General features: G+C 41.5%; 1 protein-coding gene across 3 annotated transcripts in view; it reads left to right on the top strand.

The window, feature by feature from the left end:
• The window catches only part of TAF4 (TATA-box binding protein associated factor 4), a 641,126-nt gene that overhangs the window by 435,908 nt on the left and 182,171 nt on the right, over positions 1 to 23,047 (top strand). For all 3 annotated transcript variants that reach the window (XM_044090373.1, XM_044090375.1, XM_044090374.1), the window contains one exon: positions 13,902 to 14,024. In XM_044090373.1, coding sequence (XP_043946308.1) covers positions 13,902 to 14,024 — 123 coding nt within the window. The remainder of the gene's footprint in view (positions 1 to 13,901; positions 14,025 to 23,047) is intronic.

Consider the following 23,047-nt stretch of genomic DNA (forward strand, 5'->3'; position numbering starts at 1 on the left):
AACCCAATTCAAGTGCAACTTGACAATTGGATGGGAAACCGGAAATTCATCCCTGGTTTGGCACCTATGTCTGTAATGGACACGGGTAACCTGTAAATGGTTCATCTCCCAGGCCCATGCTTTCACTTATCAAGGGTATCAGAACTTGTCAGAGATTTGGGATACATGCCTACGCTTAAAACGGCCCTTGTGGTCGTTAGCCTAGTAAACACTTATGAACCTGTAACTGTATGAATAAATCAGAGGAGGTTAGGAAAGATTGGGAAGAGAGATGGGAGGATATATGTATGTCTCCCAAGTATGAGACAAAGTCAAGAAGCTTTAGGATTTTTGCTTGGAAGTGTTTGCATAGGTACTTTATACTCCAAATTGACTTCAGAGAATTGTTCCTCGGGTAGACAGCAGATGTTTGAGGTGTGATGGAAAAGAGGATGGTAACCAAGGACATGTTTTTGGGAGTGTTGGCCAGTTTTAGAAGTTCACAACAGAGTGCTCTCAGAAATGTTGGCGGGGGCAAATGCTTGTAAGGAAATGATTCAGCTGATGTTGTTAATCTTCTTACCATTCATCACTGATGGGTTCATTTCCGAGCTCCTCGGAACCGTGTCGGCCTAATACCAAGCTCACGTACACCAAAAACTCTTGAGCTAAGCTGTACCCACAATGCTCTTCTCCTTGTCACCTCAGATCTCATTTGCCGCATAGCTATATAGCAGCGTTTCACTGAGGTCTCAAGCCAAGTGTAATATTTTCTTCATACTTGTGTAATTCTGAATATTTTCTCTTATTTTTTTCACTCCTTTACTATTAATATATCTAACTAGCTCTACCCTTTGGGTAATTCTTTTACCATTGTTGGTATGCCCTCTCCTTACCCTTGTGGTATCGCTTGATATCATCGTTGGTATCTTCTTTCCCTTTCTTCTTCCTTTCATACCCTTTTTAGGTGTTTAGTAGTTTTGTTAACTTTTTTGTGTGTGTATGGAAATCACTGACAAAAAAGGGACTTCTGGGTTTAAGCATTGCACCATTTGCAATGGTAAACTCCCTAACAGCGACTCTCATGATGACTGTGTTTATTGTCCTGGGGTTTCACACCTCTCTGTTAAACTTTCTTGCCATATTTGTCAAAGTTTTAGTCAGTGAACGCTGAATGAAAGGAAAAATAAATTGATTCTGAAAGGCCTTCTCGTTTCTCCTTTCTCAGAGGCCCTTTCTGTGTCAGAGGTCTCAACCCCTCCAGTGAAGGACAAGAAATGTCCCCATTCTGATCCCTCTTCACCGGCTGGTGATAAGAGTAAGACACACAAACATAAGGCCCACAAGTCTTCCTCGGAGCATAGAATTGCTACTTCTGCTCCGACAACTACTACTGTTCCGAGCTCTGCTCCGATTGCTCTATTAACCGAAGTCATAGATATTACTGGACTTTCGACATCTGCTTCACCTTCAGCACTGACCTTGCCTTCCATTTCAGCTACAACGCCGACCTTACCTTCGACGACAGCTATGGCACCAACTTTGCCTTTGACTGCACCGAAAGCGGTTTCAACCCATGCAATCCCTTTGGAACCAATAACATCGACTCTTGAGTGCCTCTTCAGCACCGAATCCTTTTTCTACTCCACTGATTCCTTTACTACCTGTCTCTAAATTAGAGACTATGGTGCCACTAGCTCAGACACCACAGACCCGATACTCCCCTTCATTGGATCCGTTCGTAGGTCAGATATACTTCCCCTTTCTGGACCGACCCGACTCCCCTTCAGGAGTGTCCACGAGGTCCACCAGGAGTCTTTCCGAATTTGATGTGGTGCGCCTGTTGGATCAGCTATTGAGGGCAAGAGGGATACCAAATGTTCCTTAGACTCACCCCCCTTTGGGGTTTGGGTCCATTTCTGCCAGGACTCCTACGTATACTCCTCCTTCAGATCTGTCAGTTCTGAAGCCCATTGCTCTGACATCCTTTGTGGAACCCCGCTCCTCAGTGCCTACAGTGACTGTCATTGAGGCTTCGAGGCCGCCCATTTGGTTCTCAGTTCCATCAGAACCGTCCCTTCCTCAGACTCATGGTTGGGGGGCAGAGTCCTTGGTCCAGGGCACGGTTCAAGTGTTTTATCGGTTCCATCCTCGGATCCGGGGATAACGTCTGCCCTGATCCTGTTTGAGGCTCCATCCCCAGGAGCAGGTCCGGCGGAGTGGGGTGTGACCCCTGTTCCGAGGTTGTTTTTCTCAGTTCTGGGCTCCCACTCCTCTTTGGCCCGGCCTGCTTTCCAGGTGATGGAGAGGGTGCTTGCTTGGGGGAAGTTTGTCGGTACTTCCCCCTGCTCCCTCTGAGCTACAGCTACCACGAGCCACCTTTCCCGGGACACCAGGAGGAGAAGCCTCAGGAAACCCCAGTTCGGGGTACCCATCCTTCAGAGTCTTCCTCAGATATTCCCACTGAGGAACCTCCTCGGAAGAAGGCGTGCAAGAGGAAGCACATTGACTCTCCTGAAGAGTCTTTGACAGAGGACACAGACTAAGATGATGGGGAGGGGTCCCCACAGTCACCCCCGGATGGTGTCTCCTTCGGAGACATCCTGGAAATATTAAAACAGAGGGGTGGCTGGAAGCCCTCTAACCCTTCCTCAGAGGAGTCCATCTTCCTGCAGGCTTTTTGCTCCCAGCTTTCTACCTCTTGGGTGACCCCACCTGCCGACGAGTTAATCCAGCTCGTCGTGCAGGGTGCTTGGCAGAAGCCTGACTCTATTGAGGCCATTCCCTGGACAATCCGATAAGATTCTTTCCCTCCCGGAAGAGCATACCCACTGGTCCAGAGTTTTGCCAGTTGACGCTATGGTGGTGGTAGCGGCCACTAAAAAGGATCTGGCGGAAGAAAGTCCTACTGTTCACCTGCCCAGCAGGGAGTCCCGGACTGTGGACAGGTTGGGGAAGTGAGTTTTTGCTTCAGTGACCTTTGCTGTCAGGTCCCTGAACTTCTTGGCACATTTTACGAAACTCCAAAGAGATTTGATTTCCGAACTTTCTGGAGCCCTCGTGGGTCAAGTTTCTGATGCACAGGACAAGGTTGCTTCTCAACTTGCCACCCTTGAATATATTTCTAATTCGTCCATGAGGCTGCTCTCCAATGCAACCGAAGGGGCGGCTAGAGCTGGGGATGCATGCATAGTCATGAGGCGTCATGCCTGGATGCGCATCTGTGACATCGTGGACTCCTTCAAGTCCTCCTTTTTGAACACCCCTATTGAACCATCTTCTGTATTTGGTTCTAAAGTGAAGGACACTGGCCAGGTGCGAGAAGAATGGAAAGACTTTGTCTGCCATTGTCCTATGTTTTTCCAAGCCTCAATGTTCTTTTTCCAGGAACCAGAGGAGTGGAAAAATCTGGCACAAGAAATCTCAAGGTCCTTTCCATAACACATGTGGCAAGGATTCCCCCAAAGGCAGAGGGGGTTCCAATGGTGGAAGGTGCCTCTTTAGGGGCAGAGGGGGTCCCTGAAACCAAGACTCCAGTGATTCCTTCTCTGGGCGGTCTTACCAACACTTGTGAAGCGTTGCCCGGTTGCTTTCCTGTGGAAGCAGTTGAGGCTCGTTTTTCTCTGCACCAAACTGCCTGGCACATTATTTCAAATGATCGATGGATGCAGAGAATAATCTCCATAGGCTACTACATCCCTCTATCCTCCCATCCAAAACCTACAAAAAACCTTCCCGATGTTCCACCCAATCAAAGGGAAGAAGCGGCTTTAGAGATAAGAAAGCTGTATTAAAAAAGAGTCATCCAACCAGTCCCTCCAGACCAATGCGAATCTGGGTTTTACTCAAGATTCTTTTTAGTGCCAAAAAGACCGGAGACTGGAGACCCATTCTGGATCTCTACCACTTAAACATATCAGTGGTACAAACCAAGTTCCGCATGGTCACTATTCATTCCATTCTCCCATTTTTAAGGGAGGATGTTTGGATGTGCTGGATAGACCTCCAGGGTGCGTATTACCACATCAAAATGGACAAACGCTCCAGGAGTCTCCTTTGCTTCTGGCTAGGAGCCAGTCATTACCAGTTCTGAGCCCTGCCATTTGGTCTCTCGACGGCCCCCAGAGTGTTCACGAAATGGTCTAGCAGTGGTGACAGCTCATCTGAGACTTCAGGGATTCCAGGTGTTTCCATATTTAGATGGCTAAGCTCCTTTCTGCCCCCACCAAGCGTCTTCTGACTATGGCCCTCCGTTACACACTTTCACTAGCGGAGTCGCTAGGCATCACTGTACATTGGGAGAAATCCAAGTTACAACCTACCCAACAGCTGGAATTTATAGGGGCAGTTTTCGATACTCGAACCTGCCCTGCTATCTTTACCGGTTCACAGGCTTCAGAGATTATGATTGCAAGTACGTGTGATACTCTGTCAAAGAAAGGTGTCAGAAAGGGAAATTCTTCAGGCTCTAGGGTCCATGGCTGCAGCCAATTCCGATAGTCGCTCTGGCAAGGTTACACATGAGACTGTTACAATGGCTCCTATTGTCCCAGTGGTTGGCAAATCTTCACCCCCTAAACTCACAGATCCTCATAACCAAGTCTTGCAAGCAAGATCTCTTCTGGTGGATGAGGCCTGGTGCAGAACTTTGTTGTCACCCTTTTCAGACCCCTCAACCCAATGCCAATCTGACCACAGAGGCTTCCCTGATAGGGTGGGGTGGGGGGGGCATTTTCAGGGAAAGACAGTCCAAGGCACGTGGCTGAGCTTAGAGGCCAACCTGCATATCAGTGTTCTGGAGTTAAGAGCGGTGCTGTTAGCGTTGCAGGCATTACATCCTCTCCTTCCATCTGAAATGATTGCGATTCAGTCAGACAATATGTCAGTAGTCTGCTACATAAACAAACAAGGAGGAACCAAATCCTACCCCTGTGCCGAAAGGCCATGAGAATTTGGCACTGGGCGATAGCTTCCGACCGCTTTGTAATAGCAATGCACATCCCAGGGAGTTCCAGCGTGATTGCAGACAGGCTGAGCAGATGCATTCTCCTTCCACACGAATGGTCTCTCAATCCCAAAGTGATGGCAGAAATTTTCAGCTGATGGGGCCAGCCTTGCTGTGACCTTTTCTCCTCCCCTTCGAACAATAAATGCAGCAGCTATTTTGCCCTGTTTCCCCCAGAGGGGAGTCCCCGAGAGATGCTCTGACTCACGAATGGCCCACGGGTCTCCTCTATGCTTATCCACCAATTCCCGTGATACCTCTATTATTAAAGAAAGCAACTCAGTTGAGATGCAAGGTGATCCTCATTGCTCCATTCTGGCCTCATCAAGTGTGGTTCCCCTTTCTCCGGCCTCACCTGTTACAGCCTCCATGGATCCTGAACACTCGTCCAGATTTAATTTCTCATCCCCAAGGGTTGACTCTCCCAAATCTGTCCACTCTTAAGCTGACGGCTTGGTTTCTCCACTTCCGTTAGACACCAGGCAGGAAACCCTTTCCACACCTGTTTGTGATGTCATTTTGCCCTCCCATAAGCCATCCACCAGAAAACTTTACAGAGATAAATGGAAAAGGTTTTCTCTTTGGTCTAAAGAACGGATGCTAGATCCCTTCTCAGCTCCAGTCTGTGTTATCCTTCAATACCTATCAGAGTTATTTGAAAATGGAGCATCAGCTTCTACTATACGAGTCCATGTAGCAGCTATTTCCAATTTCCATAACGGATCAGAGGGCACTCCACTTATGTCCATCCGCCTATGCAAAACCTTTCTCAAAGGAGTGTTTCACAGCAGACCTCCAATTAGGCGTCCCTTAGAGGCGTGGAATCTCTCCCTACTACTGCAGTCCCTCTCTCAACCCCCTTTTGAGCCTGCTGCAAAATGTGATCTCAAATTCCTCTCATGGAAAACTCTATTTTTGGTAGCTGTCACTTCAGCTAGACGGATCTCAGAATTACAGGCCTTATGCATCAAGAGACCGTACTTAATATTTCATAAAGACAGAGTATCGCTACGTACTAATCCATCTTTTCTCTCCAAAGTTGTTCCTGATTTTTCTGTGAACCAATCCATCAAGCTCCCAGTGTTTTTCCCAAATTATTCCAATAAAGGAGAATATTGCCTACACTCCTTGGACGTGCATAGGCAACTACGTTTCTTCTTAGACAGGACCAAATCTATCTGCAAGACAGACACAACTTTTCATTTCCTTCTCTGGTCCAAAATTGGGATATGCTGTGTCAAAAGTCACTTTATCTAAGTGGCTCAGAGATTGTATTTCTTTTTTCATATTCACGTACAAATGAGCCTAAACCTCACAATATCAAAGCACATTCAATTAGCGCTATAGCAACCTCTGTAGCTTTTCACTCCAGAACATCTATGGATGACATTTGCGCAGCTGCCATTTGGGGTAAACCTCACACTTTCATCAAACATTACAAGTTGGATATGGTCTCCAGGGGAAGACCGGCCTTTGGCTCAATGGTGCTCAGGAATGTTCTTCCATAAGGGCCACCCAAGTTTCTCAGGTAGCTTGGGATTCTGTCCCATCACTGATGAATGGGAAGAAGATTAACAACATCGTGTAAAGAAGTTATCTTACCATAACGTTCCATCTGTGTTGTTGATCTTCTTCCATTCATCACATCCCACCCTCTGTCCCCCACCAAAGGCTCCTGGTGGATCTCATGGGTCCTTGTGGTATTTTCAGGGGTTTTTGGCAGAAATGGCCTCTGCTTTACTTCTATATGTCTTATGCAAACTCGATCTGCGGTAACAGGGAGAAGGGCATTGCGGGTAGCAGCTTAACTCAAGAGTTCTTGGTGTACGTGAGCTTGGTATTAGGCAGACACAGTTCTGAGGGGCTTGGAACTGAACCCATCAGTAATGAATGGAAGAAGATCAACAACACAGATGGAACGTTATGGTAAGACGTAACTTCTTTTTTTGAGCTAGGACATAGGATCTGAATTGCCTATACACTGTAAATCCTTATTGCATTTTATGTTATTGTCTGCTATAAAAGCATACTAGAAAAATGGGAATCAAACTCTAAACCAATTTTAATTGAAGTATTGAATATTGTAAAGGAGATAAAAGCAGTAGAAGTGGGATCTTTAGAAAAAAGGAAAGGAGCAAACTATGTTGAAATAAGTGGAATTTGTGGGAACAATACATGCAGAGTAATGTTTAGGGGGAGTGAGGTTTAAGGGAAGGCAGGAACTGAACAATTTATGTAATGTAGGACTGAAAAATGATTGTTAAAAAGAAAACATATATAATGTATAATGCACGAATATGAAACGTATTAATACGGTTTGTTTTCTTTCCTATTAGTGTGTGTGCGCATATGTCGTGAGTATTAATTTAATAATAAAGGTGTTAAAAAGACTGTTTGTAGTCCCAAGAAGAGAAGATACTTGGAGATCTATATGAAATCTGTCAGAGCTAAACATATTTCTAAAAGTTCCAGAGTATGGAATGTTAACATTGCAGGACCTTCTTCCCATCCGTTTCCAAAAGCCTTCCATGTTACCCTGAATCTCAAGGATATACACTTCCACAAACTTAATGCAAGAGGGTGCAGAAGGTTTCTGAGATTTGAAGCAGGGGTGTATGCTTTACTAGTATATCTCCTTCTGGTTTGGCTTGTCTGCTGCACACAGGGTGTTTACCAAATGCCTAACTCCACTAAATTGCTTATTGCAGGACCAATGGAGTACACATCTGTCCCTGCTTAGATAACTGCATGATTAAGGCAACTTTCACTTTACCCTTTTTTGCTACAAATCTTTTTGTTTCTCTGTGTAACTCCAAAGATTCCACTTCATTCCTGTGAGACGAGCATTGTTCCTACAGACACTGCTGGATGTAGAAGTAGAGGTCTTTCTTTCCATCAGACAGAATGCTGTCTTTGGCATAGTGCTTCCAGACATATTCCCGGCAAAACACCATTACAGCAAGGAAGTTCCTTAGAGTTCTAGGGCAGTTGGCCTCCGGCATCCTAATGATCCCACAAGCAGTATTGCATATAAAGACGTTGCAGTGGTACCTGGGGCATAGATGGTGCCAGCATGCTTGTCTCTGCAGTGTCCCTTCCCTCTACTACCCTGCATATGGAAAAAGCTGTCATGGTGTATACGAAAAGTACAATTCAGTCTTGGGGTGCCCGTCAAATTGATGCTAGTAACCCAGACTCTCACCACAGTCTTCTCTGTTACAGATTGGAGTGCACATATAACAGACCTAAGGCTCCCCGGCATCCACGGTAAAGACTTCTGAAAAAGACACATTACTGTGAAAGAGATGGCAGTTTTAGCACTCATAACCTTCAGACCCATTTGGAAATGGGGAATAAAGCATTTCCATACAGACAGCATCACATTCCTGTGGTATGTCAACAAGTAAGGAGGAACTTATGCTTGCATAAGATGTGCAGGCTAACTGAAAGCTTTGTATCTAGCTTAGAAGTCCAGCCTGACCCTCAGGACATCTTATATCTTATAAGAGAATGTTTTAGCAGACTAGCTGAGTTGGACTTGGGACAGACCCACATGAATAGCTGTTACAGTGACGTCTTCTTGGACTTGATCCACAGGTTGACTGTAACAGAAGTAGGCCTTTCTGCTTCTTAAGATAAAAAATTTTGGAAGTTTTGCATCAGGGCCTAGGAAACTGGGCAACAGATGGGTTTTCCATAACATGGTCAAGTCGGTTTCTCTACATAGTCCCTTTAGTACCTTTTGTCTCAATAGTATTGAATATAGTAAAATAGGAAAGCTATTGACTCAGGCAGCATTGGTTCTCCCTCCTGCTGTACGTAGCAAAGTCAGAACTGATATTTTTGCCTTAATTTGTGGATCTCTTGACTCCTAAAGATTTCCTCCTGCAGTCTAACCTGAGAACTCTGAGGCTGACAGCATGGATGATTTAGCATTCACCCATTGAGTGAAATCTTACTTAGCTAAATGGAGGACTGTCGTTGGTGCCTTAACAGACACCAAGACCAAAGTACAGCACTGGTGTACCAGGTTTTTGCCTGCCTGTCTCATCTCTATAGAACAGAAATGTTCCATGCCTCTTTGAAAGTACTTGTGTATATATATATATATATATATATATATATATATATATCAGCCATTTTCAGCTTGCCTGCTGTTGGAACTCCAACTATGTTACCAGTTGCTCGTCTAGTATTTTCTTTAAGGGATTCTGGATTTCATATCTCTCAAAAAGAGATTACTGCACCATTGTTTGAGCCATCTGCTTCTGAATTCCTTCAATACATCTGTTGGAAAACCACTTTATTGGTGACTATCATGTTTGCTAAGGAGGATGTCGGAACTTCAAGTTTTCATATGCAAGGAACCTTTTTTGATTCACTCTGTACTTGTGAACAGGCCTACAATTATCCCCTGGCCCTGCATCTTGGAACAGTCTTCCTGATGACATTACAGAAGCAGTCAGCACCTTACAATAAGAATGCAAATGTACCTGTTTTAGCGATGCTGGATAGTTTAATGTTTTATCGCAACAATTTCAATCCATCCAGTGTTTCTTGCCTTAATGCTAACTTGAAGAGATTTATTTATTTTTATTTATTTATTTTACATTTGTTAACCGGGTTAGTCTGGCTGAGCTTTTGGCTCATTTTCAGCAGAGACCCGGGGAGAAAAGTTCCTCAAGACTAGAAAACAATTTATTAAATTTTAGTAACATAGTAGTAACAATCAGCTATAGGATATTACAGAGACCTGGAGAGAAAAAAAGCTTCTCAGGCAATTCAGTTATACATAGTATTAACAATTGGCAGACAAGTATGTGAGTTGTTACAAACAAGGTTTTAAACAATTAGCAGAAGAAAATGTGACTAGTTACAATATTATTTAAGCTGCTTAGAGCAAAATGAGTTAATAGGCAGATGCTTATTTAAAGTGGGTAGGATCTAGTTGTATAGGAGTTTGGAAACATGAAAGGAAAGTAAGAATGGCTAGTAGGAGATGTAGGGGAGGTAGAGTATAGGAGACAGACTAGACATGTAGGTTGTTTTGAGACTGTAAGAATTAAGAGTGGTTGGAGATACAGGAAGTGAATAGGTAGAAGAGGCAGGGGAATAGTGTTACAGATACATTAAGAGTGAGGTGGTGAAATAGGTGAAAGGATGGTGGTTTCAGGGTGGTTGGCTACAGTGGCAAGACCACTTTGTTTTTAGGTATTGTTTTTCTGAATAGTGTTTAACTCCCTGTTCAAATTTGCTGTTGTAACATGTAAGTTTGTCTCTGTTTTTGTGTTCATTTATTTTCTGTAACATTTATTGATGACTTTTGTATCTGTAGTATTTGCTGTCCCTACCACATGACCCAGCAAGTGTCTGAAGAGAGTTTTGTACCAGTCTACTCACCTGACTGACAAACAAACAGGCAACAAAATAAATTTAATTTTATACAAGGGTAGGGTTTCCTTGCATATTAAACCCACTTTCATGCTTGGGGAGATGACATAATTATCCCTGAACCAGGCTGCTCATGTGAGGAAAGATTTTACTTGTCCAGGATGCACGGGGGAACTGAGGTTATATGTGGACAGAAATAAACAGACTAGAACGTTAGACCAGTCCTCCTCATCTTCCTCTTCCTCCTATACAAGTGGCAAGGATAAAAAAACATTTAAACAGTCAAATCATAGCCTAATGGCTAGCCCCACTGCATTTGCTTCTTTTACTCATTCAGTTATCCCTTTGTACTAGGACCACTGTTTTCCTTCTAGGGGTTAACACTCAGGACATCCTGTAAGAGGCTACTTGGGCATCACTCCTTACCTCCTGTAAGCACTGTAGTCCAGAAATTGCTTCTAGGGGCAGAAAAGGCTTTGCTGTGACCATCTTACAGTGTCTCCTCTTTGCAAACTCCTCTTAAGACCAGCTACACACTGGTCTTTAATTTCTGGGAATCTTCCCAGATGTTATGACCGTAACAGCGAATTTTATGATAAACACACTACATTTATATTAGGAACTTAAGACATAGATGCTTGAGTATGTTGACTGTTGCACTCTGCTCCATCAATCTACTCTGTTTTTCTTTTGGGAATCCTGTGGTTATGGTGTTAGCCTTATTAGCCCTGCCCCCCACCATTTCCTTATGTGTGAATTAATGTATTGGAGGGGGGCAGCTTGAGGTCTTGCGGTTGGTATCTTTATCCTTGGGAATTTCCCTCCAGGTCATCTTGTGCTGTGGCACCTATGCTAAGCTGCTTGTCTAGCCAGAGCAAGAAAGAACTGAAGATGGTGCAATCTGATGTCCCTCATCTGCAACCCATGACCTGGCATCCAGTTGTGAGGGAATCTTACTGATCTAGGCAGAAAAAGGTATAGAGCTTTAAAATGTGGGACGGCTGTTGGGCTCCTACAGCCACAACTGTTCAGAATTTATAACTACAACAGAAAATATACTTTAACATCTGCAGTTATGGTAGCTAATGCAGCTGTGCTTTCACATGGTAATAACCCTTGGAAAAGGTATGTTTTGGCATTTTTAATTAGTAGTAGTATTTGTTCCACACATTTCCTAATGAACTTTTGATTCTTGACAAACAGAGGAGAGTACATGACATTTGTATGTTGGGGGTCTCATGCCACTTGCATACATAACTTTGCTGATGTGAAACCAGTGTTAGTCCTTGCAGGGAATTACAGACAACTTGGAAATATGGCCGAAACTCTGGAAAGAAACTCTGGGCAAACCCAAAGGCAATGACATATTATTACAGTCACCTGTCCTTTAAGATTTACTGTTCTAGTAAGGACCTTACACAGCTGTGCTTTCTTTGTATTCCTGGTCCAGCCAAAGAAGCTAAATTTGAGCTACAGAATGACAGTGATAGATTTGCGAGTCCATTTTGTTATTTCAAGGTACAAAGTTAAGGTGTTTTTTTTTTCTAGAGTGCAACATCTCTAAAAGCAAATTCTCATTATTTCACTATATAATATGTGGGGGGCACAGCCCCCAACATTGGCGGGTGTGGGAGTTGTAGCCCCCCGCCTACTTTTGGTTTTATAGTGTTAGCTTTTAGTGAAATGAGATTCATAAATATAAAAGCTAAGTAGGTGGGGGCTATGCCCACCACACCCCCAGTGTGGGGGGCTGTGCCCCCCAACTATACATACTACTCCAGGATCCCACTACACTGGGGAAAAGGGCATATATGTTTTATTTGCCCAACAGTACTTACATTCAGTGAAATGTGATTCAGTGAAATGAGTTTTCAGTGATTTGAGCTTTCAGCGATTTTTTGAGGGTGAATTGAAATTCAGTGAAATGAGTTTTCAGTCAATCAAAGTAGACTTATATATATATATATATATATATATATATATATATATATATATATATATACATACGTAGAGTTTACAGGAAAAGAATAAAAGGTACTATTTTATCTTCATAAAGTAAGAAGGTAAAATAAGTATCTGAAATTAGAATACAAGTAAAGCTGGTGTCCTAGTTTTCTCACTTTATGGTGGTAAAGGTACATTGCTGTAGATTTCATGTGATCAAAATTCTAGCTCAAAATTAGGCACTAAGAAATTGTGGGATATCTGTTACACAGAATAAATTTGTACTACTGGAGGGACATTTATCTGCATACCCTTAGTATCAGGTAGCTATATTGTGTGTATTGCTGTTAGTCACGTGCCATTCCATTCTAGGACTGTCCTCCTTTCAAGCTAACTGATGCTGCATTATTATTTTGCTATAAAATTACTTTTCGTCCTTTAGTACTTTAAACAGAGCTATCTTTGCAACTGTGGCTCAGCGTGTCCCATTAGGTGAGATGGCTTTTATTTAATATTCTTGTCATTTTATATTTAGTTGTGTAATCCCTTGTTGTCTTGCCTTCCATAGCTGCAGAGATGCAAGTCTGGAATCTTTCTTCCTTAGCCTCTGTTTTCACAGACTTGAAATGTTTATCTAGGATTTTCTGCCTGTGTTAATATAACTAGGTAAAAGCAACATGCCTAGCTAAAGATGTCTCATTGCTTTACTACTTAAAGGCATTTATTAAACACTCTCATAGCTCAGAGTTGCTTTCTTAGGCTACTGTGTTGCAGTTTTGTGTTGTGGAGAATTTACCTCTGTTTTTATTTGGTTATGATGTAAAACTTAAAAGGACAAGAGGTAAACCCGAGGTGCAGCGTTTCAGCCTTTCAGTTGTTTAGTTTTCATTTTCCATAAAGAAATTATTTTTGCATTTATTTTTATCTATTTTATTTTATTTTACATTTGTTAACCGGGGGTGTCTGACTGAGCCGAAAAGGCCCTTTTTCAGCAGAGGCCCGGGGAGAAAAGCTCCACAAAGAAAAATTACAGACACATTTAGTTATTTAGACATGATCAGTATACACACAAATTACAGGAGACATGTTTTTACAGAGGTATGCGGCACATAAACAGTTACAGTGGAGAGAACAAATAAAAAAATATTAATTTTAAAAATAAAGGTAATTAATAGATTTGTGGTGTACAGCTGAAATTTGGAACATAGGTAGAATACATACGTAGTACACAGGTACAGTACATACATTGTAGATTAGCCAGTGTTTGTGAGTAAGATTGAAAACTATTATCAAGTGCTCTAGATTTTGTATGTATGTGTTATCCACCTTCACTAGCCTGGGGAGCAATCATGGCACTGCCAACTTTCCTTGAGATATTGCCTGATGAGGTCTTTAAAGGAGGCTTTGGATGATGTGTTTTGAATGCTTGTAGGGACAGAGTTCCATTTTTTAGCCACTGAACTACTGTATAGTGCATCTCCAAAGCTATTTAAATCTAAAGTGTGCTGCTTAATTGTTTTCCATTTCTCTTTTTAACATTAACCTTAATGTTAATCTTACCCTTTTTTGTTCATTTTTTCAGGAAACAATGGAAAATGTAAAGAAGTGCAAAAACTTTCTGTCTACGTTAATTAAGCTGGCATCATCTGGCAAACAGTCAACAGAAACAGCTGCTAATGTGAAAGAGCTAGTGCAGAATCTTCTGGTAAGAACTGACTAACTGGGCTTGCATGACTGGAGAGAGATGGATTTGTAGTAACTGGCCATAGGATTTAGCTCATTACTTTTATTTGCCAAGTAATCTTCCTAAAGAAAACAATGTGGTGTGGTGTGGTGTAGAGCAATTTCATTCAGTCTTGTAAAAAACTGCATCTTCGTGAAGGTTTATCATTTCAAATCAAGTGAAAGGATTTCTGCTCTTTGGAAAAAGAATGCCAATCAGTTGTATGCACGGTTAAGTAACAATGTTCCTAGTAGAAATGCATTTGAAATTTGGAAAGTTCATTGGGTACAGATGTCATATGTGCTCACATGAAGGAGTTAAAGCATTACTGAAACATGGACTGTCTGAACTTAGAAAAGGAAATGAAATACCTGCTGTTTACATGGGTTCCACATTACATCTAAACTATAGAAAATAGCATGCACTTTGTGGTAATAGTCATTCAGAGGATAATGCACAATGAGTTGGCATACATTTTGCTTCACAATGTGTATTTAGGAGAACTGATTAAGGTAGAAGGATTGTTAATAAGGTATCTTGAACCAGGGCATTGTTGCACTATGCTTTGTAGTCTCTCTGTCCTTGTTGCAGATGTGTGTTGTACAATTGTAAGGATGTAGTTATACTACCTGTGGCATGTACTGCAGAATGCATTTCATTTTGTCTCGAGTTGTTAAGCAGCTAACTGAACTGCCACGAAATGACACAACTGCAGTTCCTGAGAGGGTAAACAGATATATAATGTTGTCATACTGAGTACACAGAGTAGATAATTTAATGCATACATACAGAACATATGCAAATCATTCATTAACTTTTTATACTGTACACAGACGAGTACAAATCTGTACTGGAATGCAAGAGCATAACACAGAAACCAGCCCTGGATGAGATGTCAATCTGTTGTAGGATACATAAATACCTACATGACATTTGCAGTAAACCATTAACATGTCTTTTGGATGTGTAAGGAATATGGAGACTGGAGAAAACCCACGTGTACACAGGAAGACATACTGACTGCACGAGAAAGGCATTGTAGACGGAGCTAGACCACAGAGACAGGAACTGTGAGGCAGCAGCTCTAGACTGTGCTGTACTGTGCTTCCCCAAACATATAATCATCAAAGTAAAGGCCTGTGTAGTGACATTGGTGCAGTTCACAGTTAAGAATCTTGCATAGTGCAGTGATAATATTGACTACAACAGCTGCAGTATATACAAACTAAATAAAACAAAAGTGGATATGTGTATAGTTCTGAGCATTTGCAGAGTAGAAGGGAGCCAGTGTCTGTACAAGTGAAGCAAACAAATGAAAACGAGCAGTGATGCAGTGATATATACTGACACTGCCCATATGTTAATATTCGCACAGCAGTCTTGCACTGAGTTTATGGCTATTGATGCAGCTCACATATGCTAATTGTTTAGCGAACAGCTGTCATTATTGCTGTCACAAAAAATAAATGTCATGCATCTCTCTGTGATGACCAGTAATATAATGAAGGAGTATGACCCACTGTTGTTTAACCAATCTTGCATTCTTTTTTAGTTGCTGTATGCCTTGCCCATACCTCTAAACCATTATTATTTAAGCACAGCATTATGATTTGTCCCGTTTCCTCTATGACTTACTAACTCTTTCATAAAGTTAGACCTATTTACAGGTGGACAAAAAAAATCTTTATTTAAGCATATACAAAGAAGGGACTAATGAATTAGTGTGTGCAAAACCATTCTAGACATCCTAATACCAGCTTGCTTTGGGCAGAGATGCAGTGTGCAAGCCGTAGAATGTAAATTTGATGCCAAGTTCACAGTCTCTGTGTAAGCTAGCATTGGAAATTTGTAGTAGGTCCAGTCAGCTGTCCATCGAGACAGGAGCACCACAGGCTCTGATGCACTAGCATACAGCTGCATCATAAGGGGGCAGTGTTGTTTAAAAAATGCCTCCTATTCAACTGTCTGGTGGTTAGACTTGTGGTCAGTTAGGTGCAGTTGAGATCTTTGTGCACAAGAATATTACCTTTTTATTGGTAATCTCACACTGGTAGTGAATGTAAACCCTCCTCAGGGCATTGAAGATGATATTTTTGTGCCTCAGCAGAAGTCAGGCATACATAAATGAGGCCAGATAATCAAGAACAAGGTAGCACAGTGCAGCAGTAACACACTGCTTGGTTCTGTAGTTCATTTCCCAGCTGTGGTGCCTTCTGCCCGGGAGTCTGCATGCTCTTGCTATGTCTTCTTGGATTTTTGTCAAGTGGCCTTTTTTTGTGTGTCTGTGTGTGTCTGTGTGTGTCTGTGTGTGTCTGTGTGTGTGTGTGTGTGTGTGTGTGTGTGTGTGTGTGTGTGTGTGTGTGTGTGTGTGTGTGTGTATGTGTGTGTGTGTATATGCATCTCAAAGACATATGGTTGGTGAATTAGCAATCCTAAAAATTCAAACACACAGCAACATGAAATATCCAAAAAATACACTCAGGAGGCAGTCACTGGAAACAAACTCCAACTTTTAATGGTGCTTCTGGTACCTTGGCAGACTGCCTTCAGGGAATAACATAAGCCACCAGCCATTCCCATTTTATGTCAAACTGCTCCAATTAAACAATCATCTCATCACCCAATAATGTACTACAAGAATCTGCTTAAACAAACATTCCCTTAAAAAGGGTAAATTATTTTTCCATATACATTGTTACAAAACATCATATATACAATATTATAACGTATACATTTAGATTCACATCCAGATTCACACCTTTAGGTTTTAAAGTATTATAATTCAGAATGAACCTGCTTTCCATTTTTAACAAACTAGCTAAAAAAATTCCCACCCCTAGCAAGAGTAGGTGTAGCCAATATACTAAAGAAGAAACTAACATCAGAACCCCCATATGCATTAATAAAGTGTTCAGTTACTGGGCTGTTCAAATTCATATTTCTAATATGACTCAGATGTTAAAGAATTCTAACTTTTACAATACATTTTGTCTGTCCAACATACCACCTCACAGGAGTACACTCACACCCTACAATATAAACCACTCCACAAGAAACACATGAAAACCTTCCCATAGAACGAAATAACTTACAATTAATTTTTCTTCCTGAAATGTTCTTAATCCTAGAAAATACTTTACATCTTCCACAAGGGAAGGAACCCATATTAGCCCCCTGGAAAGAAACCTTCTTAAAACCTAACAACTCCCTTAAATTTAAATACCTTTGATAAGAAAATGTAACGTGAAGGGAACAGATGCTTTAGTTGCTCATCTTCACATACCACTGGTCACAAATCTTTCACTGACCTCATCAAGATATCAGAAAATGGGGAGAATCTGGTAGCAAAAAACAATACTTTGTCCTGCCTATCATTCCTGACCTGAATGATGCCTTTTAAAACCATCATAACTATTATGACTCCTACCATAGCTACTGCCCCCCCACCTTTAACACACTATCCGTAGCTTTTTTCACACTAATACTAGAATAACCCCTTTGCAACAATTTCCGTTCCACCTTCATAAACTCTTCTTCCACCAAATTCTTATCGGAAGTAGGGGAATGGCTGGTGGCTTATGTTATTCTTTGAAGGCTGTTTGCCGAAACACCATTAAAAGTTGGAGTTTGTTTCCAGTGACTGCCTCTTGAGTGTATTTTTTCAGTCTTAAAAATTGCCTTTTGGTCTGTATGACTCATGCACACGTGTGTGTGTGTGTGTGTGTGTGTGTGTGTGTGTGTGTGTGTGTGTGTGTGTGTGTGTGTGTGTGTGTGAGAATGAGTTCATGTGTCTGTGTCTTATAACAAGCTGGCATCTTTTGAGAACTTTTTTTTTTTTTTTTTTGGCCTTGTGCCCACTGAGTCCTTTCATAGCCTCTGGTCTCTGGTTCTCCTCTGACCATGAGTTGGAGAATGCAGGTAATCAAGCAGCAGTCATATATTCCTGTTGTGTACCACAACAAACTGGTCAGGATCATCTGCTGTATACCATGATAGGAACCAAAAAAGAATGGGGTCAGTTCATCAGTTGTCGCTTTACTTTTGTTTCTGTGCATCACCTTTCAAGGTCAGGTGGTGATATAAAAGGAGTCTGAAATGTAAAGTAGACCCAGGAGGTGGTCAAACCAAGAAACCAGCCAACCTCTAAGTCAGAGGTTGCCATTCCCATTTGGAACACCATGCTTAAGGAAACTCCTTTCTGATATGTCACAGTGTTAATCTCCTAAATTAACACTAATTCTTTCATAATACTTACATTGGATGTCCTAAGTAAAACTCACTGAGTCATCACATTAGATGTTGAAATTGCTCTTAAGTGAGCTAGGATGATCCAACACTGAATTGACAGTTTGTGAAGTCTTATGGGATTTTTATCACACAACTGCCACTAGGTAAGTGGGAAGCTACATTTGTTTCCCAGTACCCATGAAGTACTAAAGGGATGTTGATGTAGCTGCTAGAAACAATCTGGACCACCTGTATCACTGTTTTAAAACACATCACATCCCCACTTCCCATTTTCCTGTTTATGCACTGAGACACTGGGAGGATCGGGTGCACCTTTGCCACCAGGTGTGGGCTCAGTTTTTTTTTTCCTGCCAGGTCTTTGTTATAAGCTCAAGGTCATTGTCATGCAGCAAGTCTAGGATGATCCCAATGCTTTTCCATGAAGACCTTGTGTTTAGTACACAGTGCGCTGCATAGAAGGATAACAGGGCAGATCTCCACAGTCAGCATGCAGTAGAGAACAGGCTCTCTGGGTACCTTATACAGTCATTGTGGACAGAACTCCTCAAGTCATTTTACCTCAGAACAGCACATAAATCTTAAAACAAAGATCAGACTCATATGTGGGGGTATTCACCAGGGGAGGATCTTTTGACACCCTGTCGTATACCATCTTAGGACACCGAACTGCTTACAGGGAGTTTCTAGTAAACTGCATAAATGGTCGGAGACCATTATAACACAGACTCTAAAATCATAGAATAAACATTTGAACCAAAACAAATATCTAGAGACTTCTTGAATGATTCTAGTGAATTAGATTTCCTAACTTGAATTGTCAGCCTGTTCTATGATCTTATGATACTTTGGGTAATAAACCAGTATGCCTGCAGAGGAACCTTGGTTGCATGAGAAGGACAGAGTGCTTTTAGGAAGCCCCTTTTGTAATATAATGGAAACAGCAAACTTGTCAGACATCATGATTTGTAAAATAAATGCTGGAATTTAGAAACAGCTAGAAAAATTGTAAGATATAATACATGCCATCAGTTCATCCGATTGGGGTCGAAAAGATCTGGGGACTAATGCACTTTCCTGGTTAACAAATTAATTTAAATTAAAATTAATTTCATGCTATAATGAAATAGCACTTGCCCACCTTCTCTCCACACTTACATATGCCTCTCCTATGCTAACCAACATCTCCAAAACTGAGTTACGCAAGCTGTGTACATCTTACCATCAAATAGCAAAATTTGCAACAGGGTCTACACACAGTACCCATCGCTGCAAAAACCTCAAGTCTCTAGGATGGCTAGAATTCTCCCACCTCCTGACCTATAATCAACTAATACTTGCCTATAAACTCTTTCATAACTCAGACAAAATGCCAGCACTCGCAAACCTGCTCCAACCTCACTGCAATTCAAGAAATCTCCGCTCTAGTGTTAAATTCCAAGTCAAAGTCACCAAATCTAATAACTTAGCAGGTGACTCACTCTATTCCAACTATATTGCTAGGATTTGGAACTCTCTTCCTTCCAGCATTACCTCTGAAAACTCTCTACCCTCCTTCAAGAAAATTATAAAAGACCACTTCAGTGTAAACTAGTTATGTCCCTGCTCTGCACCGGGGTAAACATTATCCTCCTCACCTCACCTGTTACCCCTTCCCCAATAAACTCCATATCTAACCTCTATTTTGAAAGGCCTACTCTGTTTAGCCATAGCTGTTTCTATACAATCTACAGTTCTTACCTCCACCCATTTCTTCTCTGAATCTCATCTGCTATCAATGTTTAAACAATATGTTGTGTAAATAGACTGTATACAAAGTTTATCTGTATTAATGTCCTATAGTTCTTGTAGGATATAATTTAGTAAATTCTTAGATGTTCTTAGGCCTCATACTATTGACTATATAACAAGTATCTTTACACTTCTAATTATTATGTTTAAACTGTTTTCTTATTGTATGTTGGAGCTTTTCTCTCCAGGCTTCTGCTGAAAACAGACGTGTCCAGTTGGACTTTCTGGTCAACAAATGTAAAATAAATAAATAATTCTCTTCTGGCAAAGCTAATCAGCAATACAGGCCATTTATAACATAAGGGTATAATTTTCTTTTAAGACTCTACTATGAACTAAGGCTCCATGGTAAAATGCAAGAGTCAAAATAAGCCCACCAGTGTTAGCAGAAACCAGAAAGATGCAAATTCAAAGTTCATGTTTCTCATCCAAGTGAATTCACACCAGCAACACACTTCAGCTGTCTGATGGAAAAATATTGTTATCTTTAAGACTTAGTGTGGGTTAGTATACCAGAAAGGTGCATGGATCGAAGATTATGCCACTACTGTTTGGAAAAATAAGGCTGCAGATCCAGGAAGTTGAACCCAGTAAAAATGTATCATCTCTATGATCAGTTTCTATGAAAGGTTATCCTAGGCATTTTAGTCTGAAATCAGAATGGAGTTTGCTTTTAAGACTAAGAATAGAAAGATTAAAATAAATGTATGTTTTCTACAATTTGTTGACTGCTGTAGTCTCACTAGGCCAATGGCCGCTTTTTAGGGAAGACCTGAGGTGATATTTATACTGAGTAGGGGAAATTTGTCTAGAGTATTGGGGAACTTTCATCCACCTGTGCTACCACAAATTCAGGCAGATGGGGCCATAGTTTAACATCTCTTCCAAGGACAGCATACTTAGAAGTGCAGCACCCCATTATGCTAGTTTAGACATCTACAGGAGACAAATGTAGAAGCACAAGGCCTACCTCACTGCAAGGAAAATGGTGGCTTTGGAGAGTTGCCTCCTCATGTACTAGCAGAAAGACAGGAAGGCTATGCATGTGTTTCTGAGTCAGAGGTCGAAAGACAGAAGAAATGGTCTGACTCTTTTTACAGTGTTCATCCATTAGATGCTGATGCATTCACCTGAAATAGCAGCCTGTCTGTTGACCATTGTTGGTTGATTTGACAAGACCTTCACTTCCAGCTACCAGTCTTTTGCTGGTTTCTTTCATTTTCACTCTCTGCAGTTTTAACCATAAGGTCAGTTCAGACAAAATTCAGACCTACTTATTTATTTTAATAAACATTTTAGTTGAGCAGTGACACTGTTTTAATTTACCTCATAAAACATTACAGTTCTCATTTAAAATGGTGGTTTTCAAGCTGTTGCCGTAGCACCCATGTGTTGTTCACTTATGCATAGTGCAATACAGCTTTGACTTTCAGGAAATTGAGTAAAGTTTGGTCATCCCCTGGAGTGAGTGCTCGTAGAGACAAGTTGTCAAGCAGCTGTAAGGGTCTCTCTACTTGAGACCCACATGTCATGGTCTCTGCAGCGGCTGATGAGTTGCATGGAAGCGTTTTGATACATCTGTGCTTACATGCATGCTCCAATTCTGGTTACAGTGCTGCAAGCTGCCGGGCAAGGATTGCACACCTGGTTCTTGTACAAGATCCTTTACCCTGACCTTCATTAAGTGGGGATATGTGACATGGAAGACCACACTGCCTTCCTCACCCCCCAAATGGACGAATAGATGTTAATCTTTTTACCCCCCCAGTCTCTCTCTTCATGTGCCAGCCTAGAGTTTAAACCCAGGTAACTGGGGACATAGTCAAAGCTATATTCCACTATACCGTGGAACTTGCTGGTTGACTTTTTCTTTTGGTTTGTAAGAAATAGTTTTTGGAGCCATGCATCTTTAGCCTTTCAGAAGTCCCTTCAGTATTTAATAAAGTTGTAGAGGGTATGTCAGCCAGGTGCAGCAAAGGCTAAAGGTGTTATGTAAATCGTAACATGGATAGTGGACAGTTGTTAATACAGCACGTCCAGACTTTTTCGGTTTTATCAGTGTGGAGCTTTGATTTATATATACTCATTCTGGGAGTCATGGTAACTCAACTCCAGCATCTAAAGATCTTCATTCATGATGTTGGGGGAGGGTGTAGGTAGTCATAGATACTATCCAGTGCAAACACTTTCTGCCGTAAGGCATGATGAAAACTTAAATGTACAGGAAATGTGGTTGAGACTGTCCAGTCAGAGAGCTTTCACGACACATTTTCTGAACATCTTTGGCTTGATGACATTGGCTGTACCAACCATCACAAAGGCTCATTTGTACAGGTGGTGCCAGGAGAACTTGAAAGGAACCAGTGCTCATATACATTCAACAAGGGTAGTAGTATCTTGCTCCGTAAAAGTGCCCGTAAGTGGTAGGATCATTTCAGTCTTCACAAAAAAGTAATATTGCAGTCTTTAGCAGAGCTGTCACATCCAGGTATGATGTGTGAGCCTGTCTGGATTCTCTCAGGTTGGTGGTTTGAGTACAGATTTTGTGTTGCATCTCTGACTCTGCCAGTACATGAAGTATTTCTCAGTGAACCCCATTCTCTTCCCCAGTTTATGCAGGTATGATCTGCATGAGCATTTACCAGTGAACAAAAATAAATGGGTCTTCCCTCTGTACATATGGTCAGTGAAAGAAAAGAACTCTGCCAGTAGTCCAGTACAATGTTGGCTGTATACCATATCATTTATGTCTGAGTCATTTATTGTATGGGCCTCACGTATTGTAACTATTTCACACTACAACTGACAGAGACTAATGTCTGTCTGTATCTGCATTCACATACAAAATGTCTCGTTTCTGGGCTGCAGTGTGTTTGGTTGGGTGCATTTTTTTCCATCATGGAAATTCAAGATTCTGTATACTTGACATATCAGTCATCATATTAATTATTTTGATGAAGATGCAGAGA

This window comes from Protopterus annectens, chromosome 12.part0 (assembly GCF_019279795.1).
Source record: "Protopterus annectens isolate FY-2018-M chromosome 12.part0, PAN1.0, whole genome shotgun sequence".
Taxonomy (NCBI): domain Eukaryota; kingdom Metazoa; phylum Chordata; order Ceratodontiformes; family Protopteridae; genus Protopterus; species Protopterus annectens.